The sequence below is a fragment of the Cynoglossus semilaevis genome, chromosome 1, assembly GCF_000523025.1.
Source record: "Cynoglossus semilaevis isolate Cse_v1.0 chromosome 1, Cse_v1.0, whole genome shotgun sequence".
NCBI lineage: Eukaryota > Metazoa > Chordata > Actinopteri > Pleuronectiformes > Cynoglossidae > Cynoglossus > Cynoglossus semilaevis.
Genome location: NC_024307.1, coordinates 11,348,119 through 11,370,382, shown reverse-complemented (window position 1 = coordinate 11,370,382; position 22,264 = coordinate 11,348,119). Strand labels below are relative to the sequence as shown.

General features: G+C 40.2%; 2 protein-coding genes across 2 annotated transcripts; one reads left to right on the top strand and one right to left on the bottom strand.

Annotated features, from left to right (window-relative positions):
- Positions 1–70: 70 nt before the first annotated feature.
- On the bottom strand, positions 71–9,897 carry pls1 (plastin 1 (I isoform)). Its single transcript, XM_008310498.3, has 18 exons — positions 9,708–9,897; positions 9,561–9,621; positions 8,159–8,289; positions 7,044–7,134; positions 6,092–6,252; positions 5,876–6,005; positions 4,690–4,822; positions 4,289–4,370; positions 3,664–3,829; positions 2,750–2,892; positions 2,559–2,660; positions 2,275–2,470; positions 1,971–2,049; positions 1,570–1,684; positions 1,348–1,481; positions 956–1,079; positions 719–852; positions 71–615 (listed from the first exon to the last, which is right to left on the bottom strand). Exons 3-18 carry the CDS (start codon positions 8,162–8,164, stop codon positions 477–479), a joined length of 1,935 nt encoding a protein of 644 aa, XP_008308720.1. The 5' UTR covers positions 8,165–8,289; positions 9,561–9,621; positions 9,708–9,897; the 3' UTR covers positions 71–476.
- Positions 9,898–10,647: 750 nt separating this feature from the next.
- Positions 10,648–21,811, top strand: LOC103379081 (glycogenin-1). Its single transcript, XM_008310508.3, has 7 exons — positions 10,648–10,804; positions 14,574–14,709; positions 14,969–15,143; positions 15,527–15,689; positions 16,100–16,226; positions 16,800–17,037; positions 19,318–21,811. The coding sequence occupies exons 1-7, from the start codon at positions 10,663–10,665 to the stop codon at positions 19,507–19,509; spliced, it is 1,173 nt and encodes a 390-aa protein (XP_008308730.1). The 5' UTR covers positions 10,648–10,662; the 3' UTR covers positions 19,510–21,811.
- Positions 21,812–22,264: the final 453 nt, after the last annotated feature.

Genomic DNA, 22,264 nt, shown 5'->3' with positions numbered 1-22,264 from the left:
AACTGTTTCTAAATGTCTACTGAAATTCCTAATTGTACTGTAAAATGAAAAACATCCACACATTAAAGTAACAACTCAATATATTTTAATAATTAAATAGCAGTATTTAATGCACAACATTTACAGACAAACAGGTTTTGCTGAAAGAAAATGTGTTTGATTTTTTATTTTCCTGCGAAGCTACATAATGAAGCAAGTACCATGTAATGGAAAAAAGAAAAATTGTTCGCATTTTTATCTATTGTATAAACTCATAGATAAGCAGAAACTTTGTTAAGATATGTAATTTGTTGCGTGTTCACGGATGTATTGCTTTCGTAAACAAAGTATAATCTGCTTGTTTTTGTGATTACTTTAACTTCAAAGGTTAAAAAGAAGATGACGAAAAGAGAGTTTACAGAAAAATAATTTTGTTTCATATTATATTTCAGGTTTGTTCAAAGTTTTCTTCTTATCTTTTGTCTTCTTTTTTTTTTTCATTTAAGGCCTTTTTTCCAACCGTGGCCCATGAGGCAGGCGAACACTGTCAGCACCATTTTAGGATTAACCTCCACCAAATCATCAGGCAGGGCATAAACACGAGCTCCAATTTTGCGGGCCAAGGAGATTGCATACCTGGAAGAAAAAGAAGAAGAAGTAGGAGTTTAGTTGAAGAACAAAAGGGAAGAAAGGTAAAAAAACTAAACTAAAAAATGTGTATCTTTATTTTGATTTTTACTTTGCATTGTCGTTCTTATCTTCCTTCTTCATAAACCCTTTCTCTACTTTCTTCACCATGTCCCACTTGACAGTTCCAGGAGTGATGCAGTCGATCAGGTCAATAACTGGGAGACTGGTGCTGATTTGTTTGTCCTGTAGAGAAGAAAAACAAACAAACAAACAAACAAACAAAACATCAAATGTGCTAACAGCAAGGTTTCTGGGCAGTGCATAAGGACTAATGAACATGCAGTACCTTGAAGCTGCTGATCTGTGTGTCTTTGCGGTTGTGGCTCAAGGTGGTGTTGACCCAGTCCAGGATGATCTGGTCTCCGACCTTTTCTCCATCACCTAAATCTGACAAAACCAGGACTGTGTACCTGAGGAAGAGTCAAAATCAGAAATGTAATCTCATTTGGTACAGATTATTATTCCCGATGCCTTCCTGACAAAACTCCCACCACTTTAACAGACACAGATTATTGGCAGGAATCAGAGTTTTAAACAAGTGTTTTGTCAACTGTCTAATGTACTAATGCGTCCATGTCCAGTGGACCAGGATTGGTCAAAAAGATCAGTCCCTAACGTTGAGTCCAATGGAGAAAGTACATTAAAGGACTTAGTACTCATAGAGCTCATATTCTGTACCTCCTCATCAGCTGCCAGACCAGGGCCAGTATGTGCAGGGCACTGCCCTCATTGATGTTTGCACCTCCGACACCGACCAAAGAGAAGTGAGCAACATTCTTGCCCAGATCTACAGCGTAGTTGCAGTTCTCCAGCTGGAACAGATACAATAAACAGAGATCACATGAGATCACAAATGTTTTTATTAGATATTAAACAGCGATTGTTGTTAAGTAGTCATACCTTCTTCATATTTGCACCCAGGAAAGGGTAAGGTGGACGGTTGACTTTCTTCCAGTTCACAGGCACTTTGACCTTTTCATAGAGCTGCAGTATCACCAAAGCATCGCACAGATCGCTGTGGAAGAAACCGGAGCCATGGTGACAATCAGAGCAAGAACTTTTACATCAACACCATACATTTACCTTAAACCATAATTACAATTAATAATTGTAATAATTAGGCCTATCAAATGTAACAAAAAAAAAAAAAGAAAATCAGATTCATCCTGCCACAAAAGATACACTTTATTACAATGTCCTAAAAAGCCAAACATATTAACATTTGACCAGGCTTTCTTGGAAAAGTTCCAAATACCTCCACCTCATATATCAGATGAGTGATCACATGACCAGTGACGTACCAGTACAGATGATTGACATATGGAGTCACTCCCAGAGAGTTCATCCAGTTGCGGAAAGTTTTCTCCTCCCTGGACTCTCCTGCAAAGACACGAAGGTTATTAGTGTTTTCCACCAGCTCCAGCTTCAACTCTCAACTGAATGCGGTTCATTTAAATTTATGACAACAATAAACTGTCACACCCTTAAACAAAAGCATAAATGCTTGTCTTGTCCATTGGCTTGTGAATTATGTGTCTGATAGCAACAGTTCCCTGTACAGTTCCACTGTACATTGACGTAATGGTAAACAGGTCAATGTCTCACCTGCTATGCGTGCGACCTCTATGCCGTTGGTGTTGGCTCTGTGCATGGCTGGGTGCATGTTGTACAGATTGGCCACAAAGGCCAGGTTGAGTTTGCTGTTTCCAGATACAACGTCGTGAGGAGACACGAACTGCCTGCAGTCCAGACGGGCCGCCTGCTGCAGCATGAGCTCTGCCCTTTCCTCCAAGTCAGGTTCCTTTATGCAAAACATAAAACTCACACAATCATACAAATGGAAGATTTATCTCTTTCTACCTAACTTTTTTTTTTTCTCACAGACTCACATTCAGGCCACTTATGTCGATTTTCACTCTTGTTCTGAGCTCCTTTTCTTTTGCCTCTTGCAAAGCGATTTGTTGCAGCAGGTAGAAATAGGCCCGGGAGTCCTGCAGGTGGATGATGGGACAAGGAGTTATTCACACTCATGTTGGCGTGTGTGTCTGGTGTGTGTGTGTGTGTGTTTTCTTCAGGTCACCTTGTTGTCTTCACTGAAGTTTTTGATGGGCTGCGTCCCTGCATTACGGAGATGGAAGTTGACCCAGTGGAGCAGCAGCTCCTCGGGCGACAGAGACATCAGATGTTCCAGTTTTTCTCCATCCGCCAGCAGCCCATAGAGACCTGCAGCAGAGAACACAGGCAGAGCTGTGAATTCTCAGTGATAATGGTTTGGTATAACTGTAGTATTTCAAATTTCAAATATACAAGAGAAGGTAAACATTAGCCAAAAGATTCTGATACAGGAGACTCTGCCTAACATCTCTGTAGCCTTGGCTACAGAGACCATACCTCACTGTGATAAAATAACCGAAAGAACAGAACTGAAGCTGAAATGATTTATGGTTTCTGCAGATATCAGGACATATAACTTAATACCAAGCTAAATAAAGAATATTCTGTTATTTTTCCTTCTTCATGCATCACCTCCCTAATCTCACATTCTGTCTTCAGCTGCAGATTCTTCTTCTCTTTTGGCCTTTGATAAATAATTTAAAGTATTCCATGAGGCTCAGTTGGCAGGGAATAAGAGATGCGGTGCATCATCAGCGTATGTATTGATATTATTGTGTAACTTCACTATATGATTTCAGGAGAAAGGTTAACATATAACTGTATATTTATTTTATTTTATATATATATAAAATAAGTAATAATAATAATAAAATAATATATTTATTTTATTTTTTATTTTATTTAACATATACATACACATATAAAGTGCTATGTAGCCACTGACAATAGGCTGTGGTGCTAATAATTAACACACGATAGCAACAAAATTGTGTCTGTTCTTTTCAAAATCTCAACTTTAAATGGGACACAATAAAACGAGCTGGTTGTTATGTGTTTGTGTGTGTGTGTTTGTGTGTGTGTGTGAGAGAGCACTCTGACCTTCGTTCTTGCTCATTTCTATATCAGCAAACAGGCCGACTTTGATAACCTGCCACAGCAGCCCCAGGACCAGGTGGGGTTTCCCAGCCATCAGATCAGGGGCGTCAATGTTCACCACTGTGCAGCCGATGGCTGAGGCTGAGTTCAGACCCAGGACCAGATTCTCCTACGGTGAAAGGTTCATATGCTTATCGCAACATAACCACCTGAGTCATCAGACCTCTACTTTGGAATACAGCACTACAATGTTCTGAAGAAAAGTTTTATTATTTGCAAACACAGTGTATGCAAAAATTCACCCCCAAAAAACCTCCAACCAAAACACTGATTTGTAAAATAAAAATAAAAATATAAATAAACACATCATATTTTTTCTAGTATTTTAAAGCTGATCAAACTCCTATATTGAACAACACACAATATATATACAATATATTATCAACATCTGAATAAAACCTGGTGTGATGTATTACTGCTGAAAATGGTCAAATGGACCTTTGCACTGTATCTTTAGCACCACCTGCAGGGGAGGCAGGGCCTCATGCTCTCTGTTTAATCACACCCATCCAAAAGTCCTGTCTCTGAGTTTAATAATGAACCAAAAAAGTAAGTACAGAGAACTCACAGTCATCTTGAAGGTGGTGAGTTTCTTGGTGTTGATGACTCGTTCATCAATGGTGTCAGGCTGAGACAGGTTGATCATTTTACTGTCTGTGTGGAAAGGAGGGAAGGGAACCGTTATGTAAAGGCAGCGAGGTAATCCTTGAGTTTAATCTGAGAGGTGAAGAATTATCACTCTGTAAAACCCACTGTGCTCTTTACACAGAGTCACAGGGAGAGGGAACGACCCACAATAAAGATTTACACCTGACTGTACTGAGAATGGAGTGTTCACAGGAGTCTCTGTCCCTGGTCTCCATACCCTCCCTCCCCTCCCCCTTTTCTCTTTTATGTCCAAACTGCAGGTGAGTTCTTCACTGCGTTAATTGGCGCTCAGTGGACTAGAGTGTTGTTTTTGTGTTTTACCATAACAGGATTCCATCCCGGACAGATTTGAAGAGGCTGCCGTCTTTGGGGTTTATGGGCAGCAGGTGTTCACAGTCTGGATCTTTGGCCAAAGTTTTGTTGATCCAGTTAACGAAGGCCACCTTCTCTTGATCTAAACTCAAGCAAACACATCCTCGTTTAGTCAACAAACAAACAAACAAAATTTAACTGGTAAATGTCAACGTTTGTGTTATTTATTTGTTATATGTTATATATATTTTTTAAAATTTCTCTTACACCACAAAATAAAAAAAACAACATCTTGCTCTTTGTTTTTTGTTTCCTGCTACATCTGAGCTATTTCTTTGCCTTCAGTCATAAAAAATAATGTTTGGGCCTGTTGACCGTTGATTTCCTTTTATAACTGTCAAACTATATGGACGGGTCCCAGGTTCAAATCCATCCCTTTGCTTTGACCGTTGATTTCCTTTTATAACTGTGGTATGCAAAAAGTCATTTTACCACATGCCGTGTCAACGGATAAAAATGTACTTATAAGGAAACCTAAAATAACCTGTACTGCAAGGAACATAATACTATGATTATATATTTCTCTTTAAATGTTATTGTCTCATAAAGTAAAACCATAACCGGGGTAGAAACTGCATCTCAAACACCCGGCAGGTTCAATAAAACTGCAGCGACCTGTTTTAATACTACATTGCAAGTAAAGAAATAAAATATTTTTTAAAGGTGGTAAAGCTGTTTATATGGGATTCACCATCGAACACAAGCAATGTTCAAATATGTGTCGATTAAAAAACATTCAAGAAATTCAGTGAAGTATAAGGTTATTTTATTCAAACAGTTGCAAAATCTTTCAATTTTCCTGAATAGAGGGGAGCTTTGACAATTAGTTGTCCAGCTGATGACTTACTAATTAAATTAGTCAAAGACCGATTATGATCATTGAATAATTGTTAGTGAGTCGTTCTAATTACAGTTCACTCTGGCTAATTGGCTCAAAAACATCCATGATGTTCTTATTTTGAATTGTTAACACACATCAACTACGTTTGTGTTTAATGAATCACATGACTTGTTTGCTGATTATGAAAACAACCGTCTGCTTGATCAAGGTTTATTCGCTGGTTAGTTGCAGTTCTGCAGTTGTGGCTTGACTGTAACCATGACAACGAGAAGTAGAAAGCATCATCTCTCTCACCAGAGTAGGAATGCTGCGTCCCCTCGCTGGATATCTTTGACATTCCACCAAAGGACCGGATGCCGTCTCTTCTCGAGATGTTTCTCCTGAAGGTCTCACTTAACTCCTTGCTTTTCAGCTCCTGGTAGATCTGAGCAGGAACGGAGAAGAAGAGAGATGAGATGAAGAGGCGGTGTGGAGAGATTCAATGGTCCAGGTGTGTTTGTGTGAACTTACAGAAACAAACTCCTCAAAGCTGATCTTCTCGTCCTTGTTGGTGTCTCCAGCAATGAAGGTCTCCATGATTTCCCTCACCTTGTATCCTGGCAGGGAGTAGCTAGCCTCTCTGAACAGCTCCTGCAGCTCAAAGTCACTCACGTAGCCGCTGTTGTCGATGTCTGAGGACGTGAGTTAACGCGCAGAGAAACAAACACAAACAAAGTCATATGTGATGTTTTCATGGCATCAAATGCACGTCGTGTTTAAAACTAGTTTTAAAATGTTTGTAAACAATAGTCCTGATATTTAAAATCAAATCTACATCTTGCGTTGCACACCTGTACAATATGTACACTTTTCTTTTCAACGGTGTTCCTCAGGGATCTATCCTAGGACCTGCGTTATTTACAACAACACCGTGATGTTCATGACTGTGACTTTATGACACTGTTTATTTTTTATGTATAAAATTTCACGAAATAAAACTAATAGAACTAAATCATCTTTGATCATCGCCAATTTTACATAAATTCACACGTTTCGCACACAACAAACACGAATTACGAGTCACATTAAATTAAGACTTCTTATTTCTTCACTTTTCCAAACCATGTGCAATAAAGTAAAACAAAGGTCAGATTCACCTTGTATTTATTTACAAGACCAGTTTTATAACCGTGCACTCACTTATCAGGTGTTGTCTAATTATTATGTGTGTGACTTTCTCACACACAACATTGCACACTGCACTCCCTGAAATAATAATAAAAAATCTTACATAAGACCAGCCTTTATGGTTGGCTGTAACATCTCTGACTTCTGGAACCAAAGATACATTTTTAAGCAACATTTTCATGAGAAGTTGCTTCTTTTTTCAACCATAGTAATTACATATGCATAGAATATTCAAAAGAATTAAAGTCTGTGTGTATGCGTTTGATTATGTGATGCATGTGAGTGGAAATCTGACCGATTTTGTTGAAGGCTTCCCTGAGCTCTTCCAGGTCATCTCTGGAAATCTGTGTGACATGGTTCTCCATTTTGGCTGCTCCTCTGTACCCCTGGAATGACCGAACAAATGTTGAACCGGAGATGTGAGGAATTCTTCTTTGTTCTTTTTTTGGGGTATTGTATTTTGGGTTGCCATTTTGGCAATTTTTGCATTTGCATTTTGGACTGTTAACCTTTGGTTTTCTTTTGAGTAATTTAGATTATGAGCACAACACTACTATATTGTTGTTTCCCAAAGACGGGGTCGCAACCCTCAGGTAGCTCGCAGTTTTTTTTTTCAGCTCATCTCGCATCATGTTTCTCAGGAGTTTACAGATAATGTCTATTGACATGGGACGCAAAGGGTTGGGACTTTTAAAATATGGGCCCCCTCAAAAAAGTCTAAGAAACACTGTGCTACATGATAAAGCTAATGTCTATCTGAAAAAATATACAATGTTTAGCTATTTTTTTCCTCTATGTTTTAGCTGAAATAAAAAAACCCACTCCTTATTCTGGCTCTTAGCTATCTGAAACTTTTGAATATGTGTTGCACTTCTACAGTATGTTTAACACAAGCAATTTTCTTTGGCTAATTTAAGCTATTTTGCTATAGTTTTTGCCAGCCTTTCACCAATAACAATGGCTAGAATTCTGCTTTGACTAATTCTACCTGTTAATACGAAACCATTAGCTCATTTTTTGCTATAGGTTTTGACCAAAGTTTTGACGTTTCCTTTTCTGGAGTTTGTTTGTTGTTTTTGGTCTTATGTTATTTCACTTGTCCTTGTGATATCAAAATAAAAGTATTAAAAAGTATTAAAAGTATCAAAATAAAAAGTATTAAAAAGTATTAAAAGCCTATTTTAATTAATTAGTTAATTAGTATTAATGTGAAAATTGCATCATAAACCATAAAGGTTTGGCCAAGTTAATGTGAAAATTGCATCATAAACCATCAAATCTTTCCATTTCTGTCTCACGACCGCGCCCAGTCAGCTGAGGACCAACCTTTATTCAATGAGCCGTTCACACACATGCAGGTATGTTAGAACAGGTACTGCAGCGAACAAAGACACCAAGACACAGACGTACCTTCATTGTATTCTCTTCGTCGGTCTTGTCTTAAGATATGGAAGCCTCCTGGGAGCAGATCCCTGTGGACTGGCTGCAGCAGAGGAGTCGTCCAGAGTCCTGCGAGACTGGAGACCGGAGCAGGGAGGAAGCTAGATCCCAGAGAGGCAGAGAAGTTGATTATCTCTCCTAGGAGGAGCCACTCCTGGACAGGCACGGAGTGGACCTTTGGTCTGCCTGCACCCTGAGACAGGTGTCGTTAACATTTAACACCTGAGCTGTGTCATCATCTTTTACTCAGTTCATGGACCGGTTGCAGTTAATGTGTACATTTGTGTATTTATAGTATCGTCAGGACAAAAAAAGGAAGTCAATACTAGACTCTCTGTTGGCTCTTTAACTATAGACCACACTTTCCAAACCTAGTCATAAAACTTGATTAGTTGTGTCTAAAGTCCGGCCTGGGGACCAATCACGGCACTTGACAATTCTTATATGGCCCCAAACTATTTTACGAACATCAGCATTTAAAAGTCTGCCCTTCAGGAAAGAAAAGTCAAACATAAAGTCTAACTAATACCTCATCTTTGGGCTACCTTTTAGCTAACTCCTGTCTATTTAATATATATTTGAAAGATTCTGGGAAACTTATCTATTCCTGGAGAATTGACTCTCACTAGTTTTTGGCCAACCATTGCTATCTGTTAGCCTTGATAAATCTAAGTGAAGCCTTAGCTTTTCTAGTTGTACTTAAAATTTAGTTTTGAGCTATCTTTTAGGTTAACTTGTGAATTTCAGTGACATATTTTGATATGTTAATTAAGTTAAAGATGATTAGAATAAAATGTCAGCTACTACTGAGTTAACTTTTATTAACTTAACATACAGTAGAATAACTTTTAGTGAATTTGTAGAATATGAAACTTTAAAATGGATTAACAAAGCAGGTAGACTTTATTTTCCGTAGCTCACTGCTGTTGTTCCATGATATATTTTCTTACTAAAAACTGTTTGTTTTTCTGTCACCCATGTTTAATACATGAAGGCAAGTGTTAACACAATGCTGTGTAACCGGAGGCACACACACGATGTCATCACTTAGATTAAACTGAACCACTTCACTGCGGCGCTCATCGCTCTACTACAGTAAAACACGAACACCGTCACTCTATATCTGTTTTCCTGAAATGAAACTAACTGTAGGAGTTTTTTTTCTAATTTCTGGATTTGGGTCATTAGTCCTTTTTGTTCAGGTCAGGATCTCCTAACTGTCCCCTGTACTACAGAACACAGAACAGGACCTTAATGCAATAGAAGAATAAAAGGCAGGCTGAAAGGCTTAGAGTCCACTGATCCCAGGTCAGAAAGTCACCTTCCAGTGGGTCGAGCCCTGCACTCATGAGCACTCTCTTTTATTACTTACCCTTTTCTTTGGGCCTCCTATCCTCGCCTCCTCTGGCCGGACGACTTCTCTTTTAACTTCGCTGCTCAACGGTTAAAAAACACGTTATTAAAATGTCAAATCTGCCTGATTTCTCCTCACATCAACAACATCAAGACATTTCCATACCTGATCTCTTCAAGGTCAAAGTCAGTGTCTACATTCTGACCCCCTGCCCAGCGCACGGTGACTCCATCTTTTTAGCAACGCCTCCGGTCTTTTCTCTCCCAGACACCTGATCAGCCCGGTTTCACTCTGTGACTGGCAGGCGATCTCCGGTTACTCTCTCCACCTAACGGACACACTTCAGGCGTCTGCTCCACCTCCTGTCATCCATGTGGTGACAACAGTTTGGGTGGAGAGACCCTAAGACACAATCAGCTGCTGGTGCAGACGAGTTACAGCCGCTAATAATATCCATCGGCAAGAAAACATAGGGAAAAAATAAAACAACAATATAACTTCATATTCACAGTATTTACTAACCCTAACCCTACAAAGACAATTATTACAGATATACAACTGATATTTCTAATATAATAACCTTAAAAAAATATATATGTATATATTATTGACATATAGTCAGAGGCCAGATATGAGAGGTTCATGTGCCAGAAGTGGTCCCCAGGCCAGGAGTTTGAAACTACTGGTTTAAACTATGCATTTTTATACTTTGGTTTCAGATTTTTGTTTTTGTTTCAATGAACAACTAATAAATGCATTTACTGGGGTATTACATGAATTTATATTTACACATTTGGCCCACAGATGGCGGTATTGACACTAAAATTAAGACAGTCGCTGTTAAAAATCAGAAGAAGTGAGTAGTGGGGAGAGACAGGATCAGCTCACAGAAGAAGACGAAAAGCAAAAATAAAATTAAACTTCTTTGAATACTATTGTAACAAACCCCAGACACGAACACAGACAAATACTGAAAACATGTCATAATAATAATAATAATAATAATAATAATAATAATAATAATAATAGACTAGAAAGACTAGAACGAGAGAGGAGTGAGTGAGTGAGAAAGAGAGAGAGGGAACGTGCAGAGGGGGGCGTGGCACCTGTTAGTGGTCACATGACCCGGAAAATGTGGGGCTTAATTCCTGTGTTGGACTGCTCTCAGCTGCTGCGCTTCTGCCCTTCGCAGTGCAAACCGCACGTCTTACGAATCGCGACCCCCGACCCACGGGTGGACTCTCCTCTCTGCACCATGTCAGGTGAGTGCGACACCCACCCACGGCCGCCGCATTGACACCAGAACTCGGCCGCCGGCTCCGGAACCGTCCGAACCGGAGCTGCAGCACGAACTCTGCGCATCGCCTGAAACATCGCGATTGTTCGTTTACCGCTGTAGAGACGAATATGAGCACGATTTACCGCTGAAATAAGAGACATGAGAGGATGAGTGTCAGGCAGCTCGACGAGGTGGTCGTTTTAAAAGATCGAGTGAGAGATGAAAAAGATGAATTGCTGCAGAGAATGGACCATAGTAAAGTTACCGGTTAGTATTACCGGCATTTCTGGTTAGGATTTTCAAAATAAATACCTGTTGTTACGTCGTACATACTATTATATGACAATTAACAATTAAACCCGTATTAATTTCAACTTAAAAGCCATTACATTAAATAGAATTTGATTTAATTAAAATAATTGTTAGAAATGTCATGCTTATATCTTAACATTAAATTCCACTTGATAAAATAAAAACTTTCAATATCTTTATAGTATTTTCAATTATTTGGGTTTTTAAATAAAAAACTCAATTTTGTATTTAAAATACACAAATATATAAACATATAATATATATTATGTTAAAATATACAGCTTTTTTCTTTATATTTTAAACTGTTTTTTTTATTCACCCAAATATTCACTAATGCTAAAGTTATTGGCTAACTTTTAGTTTACATCACTTTTACATCATGTTGGAGAGATGAGTGTTTTTTTTCCAGCAGGACAGGCCAAAGGCTGCTGGACTAGTGAGACTGAGTTACCACATACTGTACTGCTCCATGAAGTAACCAGTGTAGTACAGTACAGTACAGTACAGTACGGTGGAGGGTGCACACATGTTCAGCAGCATAGATAACCACGGGGGGTGGAGGTGGAGGGGGGGTAAATCAAACAGAGTGGGATTACAGAATAAACAGGAGTTCAGAGCAAACTCAGAGTCTTTGGAATTAAAAAAAAAATCTGTTTTAATTTCACACATTTTTGACTAAACTTTTCATCCTATTTCTAAAGCTCAAGGTCATTACTTTTAAGTCTTTGTCTTTGGTTGTAATGTTAGTTAAAAAAAAAAAGTTGTAATGTTAGTGCAAAAAAACCGAAATGATAACTTGCAAAACTACCAAATTATTTTCGAATTGCCATTTTTTTTGGTTCATTAAAGAAACAAAAATGAAATTAAATCATCAATCATTAAATGTCTAATTAAACCCAAACAAAAAAGCTAAATCTTAGGTCTAAAATTGAGCTTGGTTTAAAGTTTAAACAGAGCCTCTGACCATTTGTTTCTGGTGAGATGTTGACCTTTTCTCATTCTGAGGTCGTGTGTCAAACAGGAAATGTCAGTGTGACTTATTGCACGGTTGGACCTTGACGGTTGTGCAAGTGAAACGCAGACTCGTTACATCACCAGCATTTCTCCTGGTCAATGTTTTTCACTTTATTCATGTTCACCCTGAAACCTGACTGTACGCTGGAGCCACCACAGGGCTATTGATGAGCTGAGTGAAGTTTGGGACGATCAGAATCAGAATGAAAATCACGTCTGTAAATGTGTTTGAATGACCATATCTTTGTAACCAGAAGTGGTAATAAAAAAATAGCAAATTATTAATTAAAAAAACTGTCTGATGAAACCTCCAGATGATGTATACCTTTACTTTAAAGAGGACCTCGTTGACTTCCTGGGCTGATGTGGGGCTTGTGGTTAACTTGACAGGGTTTTTTTTTCTGGTGTGGACGTGCAGGATGTGAGGTCTTCATGTCAGGGTTTTTTTTTTCTACTGCTGTAGAAAACCACTGCACCACAACTAATGTTTAGAGCTGTAATTAATACAACCCTCGTAACACAGGGCAATATTTTACTGTAATTAGGCCCAGAATCTAGGGTGTGAATGTGGACTCCTCCGCTCACCCCTCCTGAGGCTAAACTACTGCCTCTACTCTACAGTACCGTTACTACTATAACAAATTAAACCATACTTTACCAGGTTTATTGAATGAATTATTTTAGTAATGTTTTTCATTAAAAATGTTATCATTATTAATCTAGATTAACTAAGATTACAAATAATCATTATTATTTTTTGATTAATTCACAGCGACTCCGTGTTTGTACGACAGTTTTGGTAACACCTTCGTAACACAGTGTGTTACTACACGGATGTGATACAAGTTCTGCAGAGTTATGACAAACAGCACCGTCACTGTGTTTGATGCTTTTTAAATTCCAGAAAAATCTATATTAGTTGACCTCAATAGACACAGAACTCCTATAATCAATTTGTTTTCTCGGTGACATCGCTGTATGTAAATACAAACTGTATTTTATTACAGAATATGTGGCTGAAGTCGCATTAATCGGAACAAACTCGGATTTTATCCCAAGGTGTAAAATCACCTCCGTGCAAAACATTTACATAATGTGCTCACAACTGACAAATGAGACACGTCACACCTGGAGATGCACCAGTCATCAGTGTTTGATTCCAGTGAAACGTGATGACGCCGTTAGATAACGTCACATGTTTCCTGTTCGACCTTGGCCGCCACAAAGGCTGCACACAGTTTTAATATTTAGTTCATGGGAAGTTGTATCAGACCAAACAAATGGCTGTGCAACTTCAGCATGCTGATCACATTTCCAAGAGGCCCACAGAACACACACACACACACACACACACACACACACCATCACACAGTGCGTTGGCTCTGGGCCCACATTCAGTCAAGTCGCTCCAGTGTGTCCTCTGCTGTCGCTAATGCGTGAACGATGGATGTGCAGCACATTGGACCGTCCACAGTAGGTCTGCATAGAAATGTTTGGCTGCAGTGAAGATGGGATGAACAGGGACATGCAGGGGTTTCCCTGAACACGGAGGAAAAAGTTGGCAACGTGTGATTTAGTTCAACAAGCCTGCATCAGCATTCTGCTTCTGGTTCATTGTTTTTCTTTGTTTTTATGATTTGTTATATTTTCCAAAATGCGATCAGCAGCTGGAGCGGGAACCAATTAGTCAGGTTGACACCACGGAACAGGAAGTGAGGCTGACGGCTCAAACAATGTGCTAGGAAATGACAGCAGGTCGCTGTTACTCCACTGCTGAAGCGTTGGCGTGAAGGTACAATGGGAACGATACCTGTCAGCCAAACCACTATGAAAACTAGACTGGGTGAGGCGTGAAGTTTCTGTGGAAAACTGTGGTTTCATTTCAACACCACAGTTGTGTCATTTGCAAACTGTGAGTGAGACAGAAGTTAAAAATGGACAGTGACGGTGTCCATTCATCCACAGATACCAGGAATCCAGAACACTGGGCTTCGAAAAACAGCGTGATGGCTCTGCCCTCTGCAGGTCAACCATGAATGAACAAAAAGTCTCTCATGTCTGAATGAATGGGAAACTTGAATGATAGATGGTAGTCTCTGGAGGCAGGGCGTGACATCGTGGCCACAAAAACATGGCCCTGTTGCAGTTCATCAGTTCTGTTTCCCACAGACTGTAAACTGAAGAGGAAAATCCTGAACATGGCCGACAGCACCGTTACCAAAACTAAGCCAACTTCAGTTGGAATGGAAATAAGAAATAGGGGCAGCGATAATTTAGTAGCCGCAGCTAGCCGCTAAATAATGTACCTAGCCGTAAGGCCGCGATGTATATCTAAATATGTGTATTGTGTTGCAGGAAGTAATGAAGGAAAAAAAACAGGTGCTCCTTTATTAAGAAATATATGTGTGTGTGTTTGTTCAAAACAGACGAAGCTTTTGTGACGTTGGCCACAACCGACAGCTACGCCAAAGGAGCGCTGGTTCTCGGCCAGTCGTTGCGAAACCATAACACTTCCAAGAAACTGGTTGTTCTGGTGGGACCTCATGTGGCAGAACCTTGCAGGTAAGATTATTTTAATTAATACAAATAAAATACATTTCTAAAAGATGAAAACTAAACATTACTTTTACCTAATGTGATTTCTTTGAGAAATCACACACAGATTTAGCTCTATTACTTTTACCGTTGAGAAATCACACACAGATTTAGCTCTGGTGGGCCACATAAAATGAGGAAACGGACCAGATTTGGGCCACGGGCCACATGTTTGACATAAAGGATCACACACACTGTTTTTGTGTGTGTGTGTGTGTGTGTGTAGAGAAGCACTGGGCTCCATTTTCGATGAGGTGTGTTTGGTGGACGTCCTGGACTCAGGTGATGTGGCCCACCTGGCCCTGATGAAGCGTCCAGACCTGGGAGTGACCTTCACCAAACTGCACTGCTGGACCCTCACACACTACAGCAAGTGTGTGTTCATGGACGCAGACACACTGGTGAGTTGTACCGTCAGATGGAAAGACAGTAAATACATCGTGGCTGAACTTTGGTTTTTGAATAAAGTCGATGTAACGACGCATGATGGGTAATTCTTAGGTAGGGATTTTATTATTATTATTTTATATAAACAAACCAGTGTTGAGACCAAAAGACATGAAAATGAACCAGCACTGAATGACTTAGTCAACAACCTCCTTTGTCAGTNNGTTAACATATAAACTGATGTAGAACTGGTCACAGACTCGTGTCAACTTTGTAATATTGACATGAATATTTTACAGATAAATTAGTAGTGACACTAACTAGTCATAAGACTAACACTGCCCTCTCCACAGTATCTCAGCTCCAGCTTACAGGTGTTCCTCATCTCCCTGATTAGGTTCTGTCTAACGTTGACGAACTCTTTGAGAGGGAGGAGCTCTCTGCAGCTCCAGATCCTGGCTGGCCCGACTGCTTCAACTCCGGAGTTTTTGTCTTCCGACCGTCTAACGAAACGCACGAGCAGCTGCTGACGTTCTGTGCTGAGAATGGCAGCTTCGACGGTGAGACGCACTAGGAACTACGGCCCAACGCCAACCTTTTTCAACTCAAGTCGTTTTGGTCGAACGAATGCAGCGAAGCTTCACTTTGATGTAACTTACTGCAGTGAACGGCCTGGATGTTTAACTTTAATCACACCGTCCAGCCTTAGAACTTCTAGGAACTCATTACAGAACCTCTGAACACTTTTAGCATCCACTTACAGTCCTGTCAACATTTGTTCTCCGTTACCGCTCATCAGAAAGGACTCAGTGTGGTGTAGACTGTTCAGGTATGTGTGTAATGTGTGCCTCGGGGGTTTCAAGAGCCAGAGATTAGATAAGGTTCTTAAAGCAAACGGGGACATTACTATAGAACTCTACGGCTACAAACAACCAAAGAAGTCTTTCATCTTTAACGTTTGTGTCTGCAGGTGGAGATCAAGGGGTTCTCAACAGCTTCTTTAACACCTGGGCAACGGCAGATATTTCTAAGCACCTTCCCTTCATCTATAACCTCAGCAGTATCGCCATCTACTCCTACCTGCCTGCCTTTAAACAGTAAGTAAACACACACACACACACACACACACACACACACACACGCCACCCATTTATCCCTTATCTTTGCCCTTTGTTCACATTTGACCATGTGAAGGATAACTAGGCTGTTGTTGAGATGAAGAAGTAGGGCAGTGTAAGGGTTAAATACAACTCTAACCTCTTGCTAGCATGTAAAGCTATGACAGAAAATCCTTGAAGATTTGCATGTTTGTGGACCAGTTGGACAGAAGCCATAATATCAAATTTACCAATACCCAAAACTATTCAACTGTTCTGATTATTAATGCCTCTGTGCCTGCACAAGAGAAGTCCAGTATGTTGTTCTGGTGTAAGCTAACAAGGTAATGCAGAAAGATATAAAGCAAATTATTTGGTTAGAGGTCTTTATGGAATCCCCGAGATGCCATCTTAATAATGCCTCTGTGCCTGTGCAATGGGCAGTTATTTTTCACAACAAGTCACAAAAGACTTGACTATAAAGACTATAAAAGCCACAACACCTTCTATTTTGCAAGTCACAAATTCACATAATTGAGCTATAAAAGCCACAACACCTTCTATTTTAAACAGGTATGGTCACAACGCAAAGGTGGTGCACTTCCTGGGTGCCGTCAAGCCTTGGAACTACTCTTATGACTCTCAGCGGGGCGAGATGAAAGGTCACTCCCTGTCACCCGGCCAGGGTAGCCTCCACCCCGACTACCTGCTCATGTGGTGGCAATTGTACACCAGACAGGTGCTGCCTTTGCTCCAGAAGGCCTTTGGAGAAACAGACTTCAGCAGCGGCTTAGAAGAGTCCGACCAGAACGTAAGTCATCGGCAGAGTGTGTGTGAAAATGCGGAGGTTGATTTGAGGAGTGGTGTGTGAGACATACTGTACATGAAGAACAGCAGTGGAATGCTTCTACCTGTGTTTTTATTTGTCCGAGGTGTTGCATAACTGTCACATCTCGACTGTGTGTGTGGAAACACCTAATCGTTAGTAAACTTCTGGTTTCCAAGCAGGTCTTTCCAAATCCTTTGATCTCGTGCGATCACAAAAACTGCCCCATCATCATCATCATCATCATCATCATCATCATCTTCCCTGAGTGTTGATTTAGTGTCACATTTCTTTTGACTATTTCAAATAGACAACCAGTGTATTTTTATCTAACGTTATTATAATGTTGTTGTGTTTTTTCAAGGCTAATTTTTAGCTGTCTTCTCTGCAGATGTTTGGTGGTTTCCATGCTATCTGAATTTTTGTGCTAACTATTAGCAAAGTTTATAGTCAACTTTACCCCTTTACACATTGTTTGAGCTAAACTATATAAGAGCTAATTTGGCTATTTTTGGTTTCTGATGTCATAACAGCTAGCAAATATTTTATTATTTAGGCTTCTTTTCTAAACTTTTAGATTTTTTTTAGAAACTTTTGTTAGCTACAGTTTACTGCACTGTTTACCCCTTATCTCATGGCTAACCTACTTCTATTTTCCACGGTATTGGAAGCTATCATTAAGCTAGTTCTGGGCTATCATTCTTTTATCCTTTTGTTCAACTTTTCGTTTAACTTATTTTTTTTATATTTTGGACTTTGAACGGTTGTTTATGGGTTATACTTTTATCAGTTATTCAGCTTTTTTTAAAGCTAGCTTGTTGCTAATTTTAGTATATTTCTCTAGCCAAGGTTCTTTATAATGATTTTGGTCAGCCTATATTTGAGTGACATATAAACGACCTGACATGTTCCGTGGCAAAGACACTTTTTCCACATTTTGTGTTTCAGGAAAAGTTTCAGAAAATCCTCAATGTTAAGGGCAGGTTGTATACATTTCCTGAGCCGTTTGCTTGGAGTCCCTGCTAACATCTGAAACAGTTGTAATTGTTTACCCACAAATGAACAATGTTGCCAAGTATTACACATCATGGAGAAATCAATTAGTCACACAATCCTCTGCTGAAGCCAAATGCCAGGACGTTTCTCTGGTGACTGTCGTAGTGAAATAGTTGTGGGTAAATTCAAACACAACTGTCACGGCCAAACCTGTTGCTCTGCCCAACAACCTGGAGCTGTGCCCAGTTGTGTCGCACTGACATGTACAGACTGGAGTTAACAGCAGTTACACCCGCGTCGGTGACATTAAAGCTAAAGTTTGTTTTTTTGTGCCGAAGTTTGGATGTTTTAACTGCATTTTTTAGAGTGGAGTTTAGCTGTGTAGCCTGCTGTTGCTAGCTTTTTCAGGCAGACAGATGCTAGCCCTGATATTTAATTAAAAGAAAATCAAAAATCCCTTCAGGAGAACCTTCTAGTTTTCAGGTGGAGAGCCACGTAACACAAAGGATTTCTATCAATCAACAGTTATCAGTTATAAGTTTCATTTCTGTCAATCAACAGTTATCAGTTATAAGTTTTAAAAGCAAATTTAAACATGTGATGTATAATATATATAATATATATTAATATATATATGATGAAATAAATAATTTCATCATTTAAAGTACTTCTTTTACTACACCAGATTTCTAGCCAGTGTTTTTTTTATTGTGTGATTTGTAATCATTTCATCTCGTGGTGATATACAGCAGTAAACTTCTGTGCTGCTCATGGGTTAGGAGCGTGTACATACAAGCTGTTTTTATGGCTCTGGACTCCAGCCATGGTTCAAATACCATCTGCAGTCTGCAGGTCGGGGTCATCTACAGTAAAATGCACGAATACTCCAACATTAATATGAGCGGGCTGTAAATAGTTTGGATTAAATACTTGAAATATGAAACATGGACTAATTTTATCAACCAGGGTTAGGGTACGCTCTCTGCTAACAAACTCTGCTCTTATCGGCTGGAAAAGTGTCGTGAAATGTCACTTTTTTACTTTTACACTGAAGAAATGCCTGCATGTGGCATTTGAGGGTAGAAAGAGCAAATTCCCCTGTGAGGAAATTCCATTTTGGGGGTGGGGGTGGAGAGGAGGGGTGAGTCAAGCTGAAGTTGAACTTGGTGAAATCACTCCATATAAAGCACTGCTCTGAGCTTCAGCCATTCATTTCTCCTCAACTGCTCTGTCTCTCTCTGTCTCTGCACATCTGTGTCTGTCTCACAGGGAAAACTCAGTGAGGAGGTGAGTGAACAGCCACCGTCTCCTTCTCCAGCCTCTTCTTCTTCTCCTCCTCCACCTCCGCAGAAGCGTTCGTCAGAGGAGAGGAAGCAGCGCTGGGAGGCGGGGCAGATCGACTACTTGGGCGATGACGCCTTCGCCAACATCGAGCAGAAGCTCGACTCCTTTTTGAAGTAGCAGGCGGACAGAGGGGGTGTGACGGACGGAGGCAGCGCCACGTGAAGCTCTGGCTGTGAGGGCGGCGGGTGTTCCACCACACCACCGCTCGGCCCGTCACTGGAGCTTGATCGGCAGGTGACTGAACAAACTCTTGGCCTCACCCTCTGCATCCTGTCAGTGTGACGGAATGACGGAGAGTAGAGGTTCCCACGCACTTATCATTCACTTTATTTCTCCTTAAAAAGAGAAGGCTTGACATTTTGGGAAAAGGAGCTCAATCACTAAAGAAGGATTAATATAATTATAATTAATAATGATAGATTTGAAAAAATGATAATGAAGTGATGTAGGGGAAAAAAAGACAGGAAACAGGGCAATCGACATTCTTCCACAAATGTTTGTCTCAGTGACCAAGTCTGTGTCTGCCTCCATCTCACTCCATTCCTTCTCTGTTCTTCTGTTACAAGAACCTTCTTGACTGAACATCATCGTCCCACACAAATTTCTGGAAACCCCAGAATTAGTTTTTTTTTCAGTCACGTGATCGCAGCTATCAATCAATGCTCCAGCTCAGATATTGAAAAAATATTTTTATCAGTAATTTTAACTAGTAGACATTTCAGGCGACCCCATTAGAATTAGAATTCTAGGCCAGTGATTTTCAATGGGTGAGGGGCACCTCCCCTGGGGGGCGCCAAAGAGTCACAGGGGAGGATTGCATAAAGTTGCATGCATGAAGTGAAATTATTTGCTGTTGCAAATAATCGTTTATGAATGCCATTTTTAAAAAGTTGTGAAAATGAATCGTTTTCAGGTACATTATACAAACTCATCATTGGAACACACAGAAGATGCAGTTACGCCAATGGTGTGTGTGTGTGTGTGTGTGTGGGTTAGGGCAGACGGACAGAAGGAGACTCACATTCACCCAAAAAAAGCTCTGTTCTAGGCGCCCCCAAGGTTAAAAAACTGGCTTGACTGCTATTCTTCAAAAGTTCCCAGCTTCCTTCCTGGGAACTTCACCACATTAGACATTACAGTAGATTGCGATGTTTCCACCATCCTGTCGGGAACTATTCCTCTCGTCTTTCCTGACTTCATCACTCCCAGTGAAAATCTGAGCATCTTCATCTTCTTCACCTCCACCTCAGTGCACTCAGTCTGTTAGACAGAGCCACTGTCTCCAAACCACACATCATAGCAGATCTCACTACTGTCTCATAACCCTGAACTTTCAACTTTGCAGCTTTTCTTCTGTCACAACTCTCAGCTGACACTCGTCTCCATCTACTCCACCCTCTTTTACTTCATCCATGCACAGTCCGTAGCTGTGGTTGGTGGACTGTTGAAACCTCAGTTCATTATTGACGTGACGACCGACCATTTCAGAGTTAAGTTAATAGCTAGTTAGTTAATTAGTTACACACGTATTTGAATACATTTTGGTCTCCGTGTGGTTGAGTGGGTTACAAAAGTGTTTTCCCTGTTTCCTGTGGTTTAAATTCAAAACATCAAACTTCCCAAAATGCCTCGCTGTTCTTTTTGAGTGTATGATACGTATGGATTGATAATCCTGCGTCTTCCTAAAACTGTGGAAAAATTCCAGCAACTATGAAACCAGGCAGTGGGCCAAACCAAAACCTGTGTAACCCACGACTTCATCCTGGTAGTGAGTCACTGTACTGAAGCAGATTAGGGTTAAAAACGCTGTAACAGCTTCGTATTCCTCTTCCTCCGTGTTCTCATTCTTAGCCAGTTGTGACAATCTCATTCCCCTCAGCGGTTCCATCGTACTGTATCTGTGCCTGGTGTTGAGCCGTGCTTATGTTGCGTTTGCATGGCAGTGTTACAACGTCACGGAAATCCTCCCTCATCCTAAAGTTCTCTTGTACTTGTGTTTCTGTGTGAATTGAGAGACGTGTCATCAACGCTGTGCATGTTACAACCGGACCAGACCTAAAGCTTTCATCACTTCCTTTTTGCATTTCAACCGGCTGCCTTACTGTCATTCCAGTGTTACAACAGTGCATTTACTGTAACTGCTGCTAACAGCACGGCAAAAAGACTTTCATTGAGCCTCTTCCTCACTGTTGACCTCACCCCAGCATGTGTGCTCCCTAACTGCTACTGTAACTGCTAACGATAAGACGAGTACTGTCTAACTCCAACGTACAATCTTCTACGAGATGCTGACTCGTTCGCTGATTCCTGAAAAGCACCATGGTGGAAGTGTAACAAAGTAGTCTCTGATTCATCTGTTCACTGCCAACACTGTTAAAGCACTAATAAAGTCAAATCTGGTTAGAAAAAAAAAAAAAAATTCTTTCCTGTTTTACTACATATTATAATGACCAGATCCATGTCAGAAATAGTTGCACTAAATAATTGCCTTCTGGACTTGTAGCTGGTCGACACCAGTAATGACTTGGAGCCTCAGACGCTAAACTTGGACCAGATATGCTCTTCCCTGGTGGCTCAGTTTAAACGTTTTTAGAGGACTTGGACTTTGACTCTTGAGTTAATGTAATGATTTTTGTCAAACCCAAGGCCCACAGGTCAGATCCCGCCTACCACAGCCGTTCTATGTGGCCCACCAGAGTTTGGCATGCACACGACTCTTAAGGTAAAATTCCTTCAGTACACAGTCAAATTCTCTAATTCCAATTTGACTCAAACATACATTTACCATAAACTACATCACCCACAATGCACTCTGATTTCGTGACCAGCCTCCCTGTATCCCAATGAACATAAATATTAGTCATATCAGGTT